This window comes from Psammomys obesus, unplaced genomic scaffold (assembly GCF_907164565.1).
Source record: "Psammomys obesus unplaced genomic scaffold, mPsaObe1.curated_primary_1811, whole genome shotgun sequence".
Taxonomy (NCBI): Eukaryota; Metazoa; Chordata; class Mammalia; order Rodentia; family Muridae; genus Psammomys; species Psammomys obesus.
The window spans coordinates 1,488,494-1,502,688 of NW_026594377.1; the positions used below are offsets into that span (position 1 = coordinate 1,488,494).

The following is a 14,195-nucleotide window of genomic DNA, read 5'->3' on the forward strand; positions in this document are numbered from 1 at the left end:
CAATCTCTGATAGCCTAGAAATTTTGATTACAGAGGGCAGGGATTGTCTATAAGGAGATACAAGTGACATTCATTGATCTAGAAACTAGTATTTCCCACTTCTGCCTTTGGGCTCTCCGTGCTCTGCAATTATTAGGCTAAGAAAGGGGTTACAGTGTTATCAGGGTGATTTATCCAGACTTTCAATGTATCTTGTTGTATCTTCTTCCAACTCCCCTCCCACACCCTCCAGGCGCCCCATCTGTCCCTCTCTCTGCTCCTGTACTGTCATTTTAATTTTCTCCCCCAGTCCAGTTACTACTGCTTGTTGAAATGCTGGCTGGTCCGCTGGCTTGCTCATGCACAGGTGACCTTAGCTGCAGTAGCTTCACCCTGCACTCTCCATGCCTCGTCCAGCCTTTTACAGCAATCCTCTTCAACCGCCACCCCTCAGTCCCAGCCGCTCAGCTGTTCAGTTACACACTATTATTTTATGTATATTGGTGATCTGCCCAGGTTTGCACACCACATGTGTGTTTGGTGCCCATGCAGGCCAGAAGGCATTGGATTCCTTGGAACTGGAGTCACAGAAGGTCATGAGCCTCTGTGTATGGATGCTGTGAACGAAACTTGGGTCCCCTGGAAGAGCAGGCAGTACTCTTAAACAATGAGGCATTTCTCCAAGCCCCTCAAACACATACTCTCACTTTTTTCTCTCCATTTTTACATGTGAAGGAGAGAACCAGAGGAAACACCAGAAAATTACAAGTTCACTAATGGCTGTTTAAGAAAATTTTTTCACTAGGCCATGTAGGCTCAGTCTGAGGCAGGATTATGAGTTTGAGGCTTCGGTACATTATACAGCAAGACCGTAACAAAAATGTTCTGGAGAAGCTGTGGCAAAGTGCCTTCCTGAGCTGTCGACACCGAACAATACTTTGTCTCTTTCAGAGGCCGGGTGCCTGGGTATCTCAGAGTTACAATTGGCTTTATACGGTCAACTATTTTCACTGGCCAGGGTCCTGGCCCAAGTAGCGGCAAGAGGAGTCGCTCCTGTCACTCAGCCCTGCACGGCAGCTCTAGCCAATCAGGGCCTCCAGCAGGTTGTCCAATCAGAAGCGTCTGGCGGCTGGGGGCGGGTTCTTTCAGGCCGCCATGCTAGCTAAGGGTTCTTCCCCAAGGTTGAGGAAGGCTGAGGTGGCCGCCGCTGCCGCGAGCTGCGAGGAGCGCGCGCGAGCTCGGAGGCCGCGCCACGGTGAGCGCGGGGCCGCTGTCCCCACACGGGAGGGAGCCGCCGGCGGGGCCGGGGCCGCCGTGCTGGGGCCGCCCCGGGGCGAGGGGCGCGCGCGGCCGGGGCTCTGCCCGCGAGCTGGGCCCCGGCGCGCGGCCTGTGGGGACTTCCGTCCGCCCGCGCCCTTCCCTTCCGCGCCGAGCGGGACGAAGTCGGCGCTCGGTGATGTCGCGGCGCGGCCGGGCGCGCAGCTCCTGCTCTCGGCGTCGCGCCGGCCGGCTGCTGGCTGGACTGGGGCTGGCGGGGTTCTTTGTGCTGCCTCGGAGAAGTTCTGGTCTTTGCACTCCACGTAGGTGTAGGAGCCACTTTGGGGTAATTTTGTGACATTTGGAAAGTCTGTCCAGTGAGTCTCTCCACGAAGGTGTTCAGAAGCAGCTCTGGAAAAGATGACGGTTTCCATTGAATTTATTTTGTCCCTCTGTCAGACATCCGTTGAGAATATTTTTGTCTTTATTTCTGTTTTTGTGTTTGTGGGTTTGTTCCCCCCCCCCCCCCGTGCATTGTTTTGAGTACTGAGGTTTGATGAGAAGTCTTTTGAAAGGAAGACGTGTTGCAGTTGGTTCTTCTGTATGTCGTTCACCATTCTGGCTCTTCATTTCCACACACCCGTTATAATCCGTGTCCCGTTTTTGTTTTTGGAAGTATGTTGAACTTAAGTTGAGAACTGACATTGAGATTTCCTATTATGAGCATGCTCTGCTAGAAATATAGGTGGACACATTGTATTCTCTGCGTCAGAATGGGTTTTTTGTTTTGTTTTGTTTTTTTTTTTTAATTTTTTTCCTGAGACAGGATCTCTCTGTAGCTCTGGCTGTCCCAGAACTCACTCTGTAGACCAGGCTGTTCTGGAACTCAGAGATCAGTCTGCTTTTGCCTCCCAAGTGCTAGGTTTAAAGGTGTGTGCCACCATTGTCCTGCTCAGAATATTTCTGAATAACGATAAATTCGAAAGGTTCAATGGTTTTGATGGCAGCAACTTGCTAGATACTTTTACCTACTTTGGTAATTGGGACAAGGCTAATAATACTTTTATCCCAGTATTAATTGTTAATATTAGTTCTCATATCGCACAGCACACAGTATATTTATGCACATATTTGGCTTATAGAATGAATAAGCCGGCAGACATTGGGCCTGGTTGATTTGAAACCTCATGGACAGGAGTTCCCTGCTTGTCCTCTCTTGACTTGGTAATAGGTTAGTTTTAGGTTAGTTTGGCGCCAGCCATCCTAGTGCTAGGTGTCTCTTTATGAGGCCAGCAAGGAGTTATACCCTTTCCTAGTCTGGCAAGTTCTTGGGCCTGGTTTTCCTGATAGCATTTTAATACACTCATATGTGTTCCTCTAGTCTCAACTCACGCTTAAACTTATCCGGTGGCTCCTTTTCTGTTCCTAGGAATAGCCATTTTTCAGTTCGTTATTTGGGTGACAGATAATATTGTTTGTGATTCTACTGAGGGGCTGTAGTTGTCCTGTTCTCTCAAAGTGGAGTCAAAAGCAGTCTGTTAGAGCAAGATGTTGCCTGGAAAGCCACTGTTTTTCACAATGTGGAGTAGGTAGGACAGGACACAGCCCACTGTGCCCTTCAACACTTCACATCCAGGATTCTGCAATAACATTCCTTTTATTTCTTTATTTTAAAAATGACTTATTTATTATGTGTAGTGTTCTGTCTACATGGACACCTGCAGGCCAGAAGAGGGCCCCAGACCCAGATCTCATTATAGATGGTTGTGAGCCACCATGTGGTTGCTGGGAAATTGAACTCAGCTAGTGCTCTTAACCACTGAGCCATCTCTCCAGTCCAAACATTCCCTTTATCAAGTTCATTGTTTTTATTAATCATTTGTCGTTTGAGGCTGGAGAGATGGCTTAATGGTTAAGATCACTGCTGCTGTTCTAGAGGGCTGGAGTTCAATTTCCAGGGAGGACATGGTGGCTTACACCCAGCTATAACTCCAGTCTGAGGGAATCTGAAGCCTCTTCTGGCCTTCATGGGTACCAGGCATGAATGTGGTGGGAGCAGAACACCCATACATGTAAAATACATAATTAGAAAAAGAAATTTGTAGTTAATGTCTGTAGGCTTCCCCTACCCCTTTTCTTTTCTTTTGAGACAAGGTCTAACTCTGTGACCTGTCTAACCTGGAACCCTGGAACTTTGTAGAACAGACTAGTCTCAAACTCACAGTAATCTTCCCCTCTGCCTTCCAAGTTTGTGCAACACTACACCCAGCATGTCTGTAATTCTTTGTTACATTTGTGTGTATTTCTTTCTGTTGACATTTATCTTTACTGGTATACCAGCAGGGTAGTGTTTTTATTTTCATATCCTATTGTTTATTGCCAAGTACAGGAATAGGATAGAATTGTTTATCCTGTATGTTTGCTATAGTATCTCATTAGTTTCTTGAATTTTTGGTTTTTGATAGTTTCTTTGGGCAAAAACAGTTCTTTATCTTTTCTGAAAAAGCTCCCTTTCCCTTTTGTTGATACACAGTTTTATTCCCCCCAAATATTTATATGATCATGATTTAAAAGCACTTTTATATTTTATTTCTATGAGTTGTTGCCTGCTTTTATCTGGGTATCATGAACGGTAATGGTGCCTATGGTGTTGGATCCCATGGAACTGGAGTTACAGATGGTTGTGAGCTACCTTGGTGCTGGGACTTGAACCTGGGTCTTCTGGAAGAACAGGCAGTGGTTTTAACTGCGGAGCTGTTTTTTTCACCCCTTGGTCATATGATTTTTGTTATTTACTTGCTAATGATAGATTACATTGATTTTTAACTGTTTTAGTGGGGGGCACATATTGGGACTTGAACTCTGGTACTGTGTGTGCTCTGCCACTGAGCTTCATCTACGCCTGCATTTTGAAGTTTTAATTGGATTTGCATACCTATCTTAATTTCCAGCTGGTTGGTTATGTAATTTTTTATTTGATTCAGTAGTAGTAGTAGTAGTAGTTGTTGTTGTTATTATTATTATTATTATTATTATTATTATTATTACTCGTGTGTGTAGGTAAGGGTGGCCTTGAATTCCTGACTCTCTTGCCACCTCCAAAGTGCTGGAATAGCAAATATAAGTCATAAGACTTTTTTTCCAAGACTTTTAAAATAACTTTTAATAAGCTGCTTCTTTAACAATTTCATTAGTATATAAAATTCATGCTGTGGCTCATACCTTCTAACCTCCCTCACATCCCAGTCCCATCTAATCCCTACAATTTCTTTTCAGTCACTTATGTCTCCTTTGTTAAATTTTGTATTGGAACCCACTGAATTAACCAGGATAATCTATGAATTTGAAACTATTCATGGGAGCTTCGTGGGCACCTCAGTGGTACCACAACTAAAGACAGTTATTTTTCCCTCAAATATGTCAGTGGTCAGTAATTCAAGGAAGAGTAGGCCCCTTCCTGACCTGGTTATTGACTGTTGATAGGTACTGTGTTTTGAGTTCCATTGGAAGTGATCACAACTACTATGAAGCCATGACAGCCTTGGCTCTGCTATGCCCAGCAGTCAGCAGTTTTCAGCCCTTCTCCTTCTCCTCTCCTGCGCTTATATATGTTTTTTGCCCCCTCCTCTGCTGTGATCCCTAAGAGGTAGTGGTATAAATGTCCTAGTCAGGGCTGGAGAAATGACTCAGAAGTTAAGAGCACTGGCTGATCTTCCAAAAGACCATCGTTCAGTTCCCAGCACCTACATGGAAGCTTCCAGCCCTTTGTAACCTCAGTTCCTCTTTTGGCCTCCTTGCACTGTATGAACATGTTGCACAGAAATACATGAAGGCATAACAGTCACACACATAAAATAAAAAATAAAATCTCAAAAGCAAAATTAAAAATACAATTTAAAGAATGTCTTATTTCGAGTTGAGTCTTAGCCATCACTTACTGTCAGCACTTTGAACAACCATGCATCCTGTGTTCACTGACATTCATTGTAAAAGGAGGCTTCTCTGATTAAGTTTAGGAGTAGCATTTGTTTATGGGTATGTACATAGATAGTTAGAAAGTAACCTGGCTCCAGGACAGTTTTCTGAACACTGTCAGTAAGTTCACTCTAGAGGCTAAGACCTTATCTATGGGTTCTTGGGCAGGTTTACAGTACCAGGTATGAATTCCTTCTTGTGAAACAGATCTCAAACTCAATCCGAGAGCACTGGATTATTCATCTAACAGTTTTTTTTTTTTAAGTTACATATGACCCAGTGTCTTAGGCACTGTTCTATTGCTGTGAAAAGACACATGACCATGAACTCAAAGCATTTAATTGGGACTTGCTTACAGTTTCAGAGGTTTAGCCTATAATTGTCATGGCAAGGAGCATGATGCCACACATGAGACTTGGTGCTGGAAAAGTAGCTGAGATGTCTACATCCAGATCTGTAGGAAGAGAGGCACTGGGCCAATCTCAGGCTTTTGAAACTTTAAAGCCTACCCACATTTTTCTCCAACAAATACAGACCTCCTAATCCATTTCAAGTAGTGCTATTCTTTGATGACTAAGCATTCAAATATATGAGCCTTTGGAGGCCATTCTTATTCAAGCCACCACATCCCACTATAACTTTCCTGGGCATAAACTCACAGGACTCTATATCATCCTACAGAGACACTTGCTCAACCATGTTCACCATTGCTGTATTCAAAATATCTAGAAAATAAGAACTGCCTAGATGTTCATCAATGATCAATGGATAGTGAAAATGTGGTATACATATACTTTTTGTGTGTACACGCACCTAATTTGTTTTTGTGGTAGGATGATGGCCTCATAGTTTAAATTCAGTATTTGCTTTTCTGAGAAAAGCAGATTTGTGTAAATCCGTCTTTGCATTTTTTAAGACAGGGTCTCTTAAACTTACTCTGTAGACCAGGATAGGCTTGAACTCAAGAGATTCTCTTGCCTGTTTCCTGAGTGATAGGATTAAAGGTGTGCATCCCTGCACTCAGCTTGGAGTAAATTCCTTCCTTCCTTCTTTTCTTCCTGCCTTTCTTCCTTCCTTCTTTATTTTTTATTTAATTTTCAGGTTTTTCATTTGTCATTTTACTTCTTGATTTTTTTTTTCAAGATTTATTTATTTATTTATTTTACAATGTCTGCCTATATGTTTCCCTGTACACCAGAAGAGGGCACCAAATCTCATCATAGATGATTGTAAGCCACCATGTGGATGCTGGGAATTGAACTCAGGACCTCTGGAAGAGCATCCAGTGCTCTTAACTTCTGAGCCATCTCTCCAGCCCTTCTTGATTTTTATGTCTATATTATTTGGTTTTCTTTTCATTGATACATTGTATAGTCTTTATGAATGAAACACTGAGCTATATGACAAGAGCTATGTGACACGTGAGAACATGGATAATAGAAAGATAAAGCTAGAGCCTAGTCATTGGCCTTCAGAGAGGCTCTTAGAAAGATTCATATTCCTGGTGATGCAGGTAAAGGATTGGTGGAAAAGCTGAGGACAATAAAAACAGAGCTGACCACTTTGAACATCAGATTGGAAACTTTCACCATATATGGCTTCAGTGAGCTTGGGCCTCAGAGTGCCCTTCTCAGTCGTGTGTGCGTGTGTGTGTGTGTGTGTGTGTGTGTGTGTGTGTGTGTGTGTGTGAGAATTTGGCTGGTAGTGTGATAGGGGAGGATGGCCAAGGTCAGTGTGGAAACCAGTAGTTAGAGAAAGTGCAGTTGCTGATGGTGGAGCCTGAGACACATGTAGTCAGAGGTTAGACTAGTGTGAGAGGAGCCTGTGGGCGGAGACAGACAGACCTGGGAGTTGGGAAGGAACCAGTGCTCAGTGGGAGTACAGGTCCTGAACATGGCTGCTTGCTCATGTGACGGTTGGTTGTGATCTTCCCTGTTGACTTGATTTGCTCAGCAATCAACTGAGAGGCCTGTCTCTGCAGGTCTACCAGGAAATTTCAGGCAAGTTTCACTGAGGCAAGAAGAGCGTATCCTAGAGTGGGTGGCCCTTTGAGTGGTGGCCTCAGTACAGAGAAGGCCACAGAAGAAGCAGTGTTGCTTCCCTGCCTGCCTTCACTTCCTGCAAGTGAGTGCGTCTGTCCTGTTGATGCTGCCGCTGCCACCATCCTTCACTGACGTTGAAGCCAGCTTTGGTCTTCCATTGTGGACTGAAGACCACTGAAGAAGGGGTCCAGGTGTCTTTCAGGCCTTTGGCACCAGATTGAAGCTCCAGCCTGTATCGACAGAGCCTCTCCACCATGGAGATGTCCATTGTTGGACTATCCAGGCCGGATCAGGTAAGCTGTAAATTAGATAAGGTAACTTATTAAATTTCCCTTGTTATTTGTTCTTTTAGTTTTATACTCAAGAGAACTCTGATTTAAAATCGCCCTTCTCTAATTTGTGTATTTTAAAAGTTTTTAAAACTTTTATTCTTTTATTGATTTTTTTTGGGGCGGGGGAATTTCATATCATGCAACCCAATTCTACTCATCTCCCCATTCCTCCATATCTGCCTCTGACCGTGCAACTTCCCTCCACTAAAGAAAAGGAACCAAAAATTAACCAAAACAGTCTCACTGTGGAAGCAATAGCGTATCACAATGTGTCACACAGTATACCCCTTTGTCCAAATAGCTTCACTTGGAAATGCTCGTTGCAGTGAATGACCTGGTTTGAGGTCTCTGCCCACTGCCACACTTTCAATACTGGATCCTCACCGGGCTTCCTCTTAGAGATCCTGTTGTTGCCCCATTTCATGGAGATTCTATAGCTTTAGTTCTGCAGGACTGGCTCCTTCACACAATCCAGCAGTTCTTAGATAAGGTAGTTAGTTGATGGAGTGGGCTAACTCAATGTCATGGAGCTGGGCCCAGGTTATAAGCTGAGTTGGTTTGCTTGCCAGTTTTCCCATCCTCATGCCCTAGGGTCTGGCTCATGTTCACATTCAACGCCCAGAGTCAGTTCTACTGTGCTCTCCAGGCAAGGTGTAGAGCCAGTTATCCCATATTGCCCAGGCAAGGGGTGGGACCAGCTCTTCTAAGCCCATGCCATCGCATGGCCAGTTAGGGATAGGGCCAGCTCTCCTGCACTCGTATTGTTGGGGCTAGCTTATCTGTATCCTTTCCACCAGGGCCAGCCCTACAGTGCTGCCCAGGCATGGAATGGAGGAGGGGGTCCACTTTTCTGAGTGCTGCAGCTGGTGACAGGCTGGGCCAGCTCTGCTCAACCCTCGGACATCTGCATGGCCGCAGGCAGCAGTCCAGAAAGGGCCGTCCACATGACCTTTGGACATTGACACAGACTCCTGCTGCTGCAGGGGCACAGACCCAGACATGGCCCTCGGCAGTAGCATGGGCTGGGACTTCACCATGGCCTCAGGTGGCAGAGCAGGCTACTCTGATCAGGCTGTTTCTCACCACCCTTGTGTTTTTAGTTCTGCTTCTCTTTCTCCCCCATCTTTCTATCACATACTTGCTCATTGCTGTGGTGCCTGCATACACTGTGTCAGGAATGACATCTTCTTTTGATAGGTAGGATGGTTAAATGCTTGTCCATCCCAAAGAGCCCGAAGGAAATAAATCCCTGGCCAAAGTTAAACACAGCCAAACTATAATTTAACATAGAGTCATCCAGTCTCATGATTAAACTGCCACAACCAACTAGAGTCATGAGGCAATGCTGGGTCTCCACTCTGCAGATACTGCTCTTCTTCCTGGGCTGGGATGCAGCTCTGGGAGACACAGCAACTCACCAGTGGTTGATTTTCTTGAAGAAGGTATAGGTCCACTGGAACTTGGGTTTGTTACTGGCTCTATTGATGCACAGTGTAATTCACCATTTCCCATGGAGCAAAAACAGCAGCTGCCTCATGTCTCTAGTTCTGCCTCTCCTCGGAGTGCACAAACTGCTGTTTCCTCTTCGTCTTCTGTTTCTCTATCAATTGCTTGCTCGATTCCTCCAGTGCTTGGTCCTTGCTGTGTTCAACTTTCTTAATTTTAAAAATTTATAGCTGGGTGTGGTGGTGCATGTTTATAATCCCAGCACTTGGGGAGGCAGAGGCAGGCAGATCTCTCTGAGTTCAAGGCCAGCCTGATCTACAAAGTGAGTCCAGGATAGTCAAGGCTATATAGAGGAACTCTGTCTCAGAAAATTAAAAAAAAAAAAAAAAAATTCATTTGCATTGGTGTTTTGCCTGCATGTATGTCTGTGTGAGGATTCAGATGCCCTGGAACTGGAATTACAGACAGTTGTGAACTGCCATGTGGGTGCTCAAAACCCTGGTCCTCTGGAAGAGCAGCAAGTGCTCTTAACTGCTCAGCCATCTCTCCAGCCCTGATCATTCTCTATTTTAGAGTTGACGTTCACTGCTGCAAAAAATGCTTTTTTTTTGTTTTTGTTTTGTTGTGTGTTTTTTTTTTTTTTTTTTTTTTTTTAATCATTGAAGGAAATAGAATAATAATCACTTAAAATTGTGTCCTTCAAATGGTGGCTTAGTACTATCTATAATGAGAGCTAGTGTCCTCTTCTGGCATGCAGGCACACATGCAAAGTACTGTATAAACAATCAAAATCATTAAAAAACAGTGTGCTTCATACCAACAAGAAAGATTACTAGAAATTTTGGCGAGTTCTGCCATATTTGCACATGGGAAATTCAGGTCCCCCTTAGGGTTTTTAGTCTTGTTACTAAGAATTTAAGGGGGTGGAAAGATGGCTCAGTGGTTAAGTGCAGAGGATGCAGGTTCAGTTCCCAGCACTTATGTGGTGGCTCACAACTATTGTAATTCTAGTTCCAAGAGATCCAGTGCCGGATTCTGACCTCTGTGGGTACTACATGTATGTGGTACACATGTATACATTCAACACTCACACATGCACACTAATTTTTTTTTTTTTTTAATTTAAGAACTGTCTCAAAAGGAAGCTTAAGAACAATTTTGTGAATTTAAAGGACATCCTCAGGACTGGCAAGCTTAAGTTCTGGCAGCTGCAGGGAAGAGGAGATGGATAAGAGAAGAAAAAAAACAAAACAAAAAACCCCCAAAAGAACCCCAAAAATGCCATTTGAGTTAAATTGGTGTAGTGGTCAGTCACGTGGCAGAATATCTCTTCATGCTCTCACTGAACTTGTGTGTATGGAATGGAAGTGTGGAAACCACAGAATTATGTGGCCATACTGTCAGATGTGCACAGATGTGTCATTCTCACCCACTCTCTTACATCCTAATATGGAATGTTTTAGGGTTTGGTGAGCTTTGAGGATCTGGCTGTGCACTTTACCCAGGAAGAGTGGGATTTGCTAGATCCTTCTCAGAAGAGTCTCTATGGAGATGTGATGCTGGAAACCTTCAGGAACTTCACTGCTATAGGTAAGACTAGCCACACCTTTAATCCCAGCACTCAGGAGGCAGAGGCCAGAGTGTCTACAGGAGTTTTAGGCCATCCTGGCTTACATAGTGAGCTCAAGGACAGTCAGGACTACATAGAAAGATCCTATCTCAAACAAAACTAAACAAAAGAGCAAAAAATGTCATCTTACCTTCACTCCATAAATTAGAGAACAAGTATTTCTTGTTATTGATGGTTGTTGTGATTTGGATGTGGAAAGGGAAAAATGTGCTGAAGAAGTTAGGTGTAGTTACAATGTACATTCTAATAATTCATCACACATTTTCTATGGCTATGTTTTAGGATATGAATGGGAAGATCAGAAAATTGAAGACCATTATGAAGATCCCGAAATAAATATAAGGTAATTTACAAGTGCAAACAAATTTTTTTTTCCCAAGACAGGGTTTCTCTGTATAGTATTGGCTCTCCTGGACTCACTTTATAGACAAGGCTGGCCTCAAACTCACTGAGATCCGCCTGCCTCTGCCTCCCAGAGTGCCGGGATTACAGATGTGCAGCACTGCACCTGGCTTTTTGAAAAATTTTTAGTATGCTGTAAAAATTTTGTTTTGAGATTCACATTTATTTATTTATTTTGAGCCAGGGTTTCTCCGTGTAGACTTGGCTGTCCTAGAACTCACTCTGTAGAGAGGCTGGCCTTGAACTCACAGAGATCTACCTGCCTCTGCCTCCTAAGTGCTGGGATTAAAGGTGTGTGCCTGGCAAGATTTATTTATTTTTATTGGGTATATTGTGTATGTCTGTGTACCATATGCATGCTGTGCCCTTGGAAGCCAGAAGAGGGCATCAGATCCTCTGGATTTACCCACAGTTGTTACCCACTGTGTTGATTCTGGGGACTGAATCAGAATTCTTTAGAAGAGCAGCCAGTTTTTTAATAACTGAGTCTTTAGTCTCTGTCATGAAAATTAGCAACAAACTAACAAAACAAATAAGTCTCACTTGAAAATCATTTATCAGTAGAAAAATCTTCACCATATATATATTATATTTTAGTCTTTCACTTGGAACAAGTTCTAGGACCCTGCATTAATAAGTGCTACCATTTTGTTTATAGCCTTATGGAAACCACATTGTAAAATCATCAGTTCACTTATTTTCAGACTTTTCCTGTAAAGGCACACATTTTGCTTGTTTTGGGTGGCAGGCTGTTCAAACAGTGCTGAAACAACTGTCATTGATAGGCTTGTCATTTCTCCCAGTAGTTACGTTTATGGATACTTGATGATACTGAAGGAGGTCGTCAGGGTGTAACAACTTTATCCATATACCAGTCTCAATGGGAGCAACATTGTGGGTGGAGAAATTTTCATGTGTCTTTCCTCTTTTAATAGGCACATCATATCTCACCCTGAATATACACAGTATGAACATGAGGAATATGAGCAGAAGCCACAGGACTCTAATTTTGTCACAAATATTGAAGACTACATGGGAACTCACACTGTGAATGGACCTTCTGAGTGTGAAGTATGTTTAAAATCTTATGGACTATATCACCTAACTTACAATGGACATCATAGCTATGACTACAGTGGACATCACAACTATGAATACAAGGAGTGTGAAGAAAGGAAACCTGTAAGAAAATGTTATGAATGTAACCAGTGTGGTAAGACTTTGAGTTCTTTCAATTCTCTTCAGAGACATCAGAAAATTCATATTGAAGAAAGACCATATAAGTGTCAACAGTGTAGTAAGGCCTTTAGATGTCTCAATGCCCTTCAGTCACATGAAAGAATTCATACTGGAGAAAAACCTTTTGAATGTAAAAACTGTGGTACAGCTTTTAGCAGACTTACTCACTTACGATTACATGAAAAAGTTCATACTGGAGAAAAACATTATGAATGCAAACAGTGTGATATAGTTTTCAAATCTCAGAGTACCTATCATAGACATAAGATAATGCATGGAGAGTCATTCTATAATTGTAAACAGTGTGGTAAGTCCTTCATTTATCCCTCTTTACTTCAAATGCACGAAAGAACTCACACTGGTGAAAAGCCTTATGAATGTAAACTCTGTGGTAAAACTTTTAGATATAATTCTTCCATACGATTACATGAAAGAACTCATACAGGAGAAAAACCCTATGAATGTAAACACTGTGGAAAAGCCTTTACACGTCAGAGTTATCTTCAGTTTCATGAAAGAAGCCACACAGGAGAGAAACCCTATGAATGTAAAGAATGTGGTAAAGCCTTTAGACATCACTCATACCTTCGATTACATGAAAGAAGACACACTGGGGAGAAACCGTATCAATGTGTACGGTGTGGCAGGTCCTTCAGCCGGCAGAGTTCCTTTAAGAGACACCAGTCCGTTCATGCTGTGGAAAGCCCCTATAAATGTCAACAGTATCTAATTCCATTATCCCTGTTTCCTTCAAATGCATGAAAAAACTTACACCAGCACCAGACCTTATACATATGAACAATGTGATAAAATTCTTATCCCTAGTCACAGAAAACACATGTAAGAACTCAAAGTAGTGATGAACCTAATGTAGTATATAGCCTTCAGGGGTCACAGGAACTATAGAACCCCACCACCTGGCAGCAGTTACCAAAGATGATATCTCCTGCCCTGCAGCTCCCATAAAAATTGGTGGAGGTCATGTGTCTCAGGGAGAAGGAATGCAGAAAAGAGGGACTGTGAGCCATAGTATTTAATTCTAGAGCCCTACAACCAAGAAAGGCGAGCACTTGGACGCTGGTGGACCATCTTGAGGTTATAGAAACTCTTCGGGCAAACAGTAAGTCATTCCCTAATAATCACTAGAAGATAGGTCTGCCCTTTAAATGACTCCATTTCTAATGAAAACCCATAGACTGAAAACATTTTTTTGAGACACATGCTTGGGTCTACTCCTATTCTGCGAATGTATTCTATGCTGTTACTCTCAAGTTGAATAAATCTATATATACTCCGAGTATTTTATTGTGTGTCTTACTCATTTTGTTGAAATAACCTGTATACCACATCCTAACCCCCATTCCCACTGCTGGTAACAGAAGGGTGTTTAGTTAGTTTGAGGGCTTTTAAAAATATTCCATTTATTGTTTGAGAATTTTGTATATGTATACAATGTGTTTTGGTTAACTCCTATCCTCACTCCATCTTCTCTTATGCCTCCCATACTCCCCCCCCCCTTTTTTTTTTTTTTTTAAATAAGGTCTTACTATGTATCTCTGGCCTGGGATTCATAGTGTAGAACAGGTTGGTTTTGAACTCAACAGAGATCCATTTGCTTTGGCCGAGATTAAAGGTATGTACTACCAGAGTCATCAGTGTACCTTTTTCTTTTCTGTTTTTGTTTTTTTTTTTTTTTTTGGTCCACTGAGTCCAATAAATGCTGTGTTTCCTTATTTCTGGGCCAAAGTACCCAACTCAAAGTAACAAATAGATTACTCCCTATTCCTACACCTTGCTATCAGTGTTGGCATTTCCACTCTTCCCAGAAGGAGTTAATTCCACGTGGTCTAAGGAAATTGCAAAGACGTTTTCTAAAGAAAATGCCAAATGAGA

The 14,195-nt window shown here is 42.8% G+C and overlaps 1 protein-coding gene across 1 annotated transcript; it reads left to right on the forward strand.

Moving 5' to 3' along the window:
• The first annotated feature begins 1,137 nt into the window (after positions 1-1,137).
• Positions 1,138-13,599, forward strand: LOC129685375 (zinc finger protein 709-like). The gene is made up of 5 exons (XM_055618898.1): positions 1,138-1,234; positions 7,193-7,546; positions 10,495-10,621; positions 10,944-11,004; positions 11,999-13,599. Exons 2-5 carry the CDS (start codon positions 7,508-7,510, stop codon positions 13,062-13,064), a joined length of 1,293 nt encoding a protein of 430 aa, XP_055474873.1. The 5' UTR covers positions 1,138-1,234; positions 7,193-7,507; the 3' UTR covers positions 13,065-13,599.
• The last annotated feature ends 596 nt before the right edge of the window (positions 13,600-14,195 follow it).

What these genes read in the sequence shown, in the direction of transcription:
- LOC129685375 (XM_055618898.1), top strand. Translation starts at nt 7,508, where the DNA reads ATGGAGATGTCCATTGTTGGACTATCCAGGCCGGATCAG. An exon ending in GACTATCCAGGCCGGATCAG is followed by an intron (nt 7,547 to 10,494) that starts GTAAGCTGTAAA and finishes GGAATGTTTTAG; the next exon opens with GGTTTGGTGAGCTTTGAGGA. An exon ending in GATCCCGAAATAAATATAAG is followed by an intron (nt 11,005 to 11,998) that starts GTAATTTACAAG and finishes CTCTTTTAATAG; the next exon opens with GCACATCATATCTCACCCTG.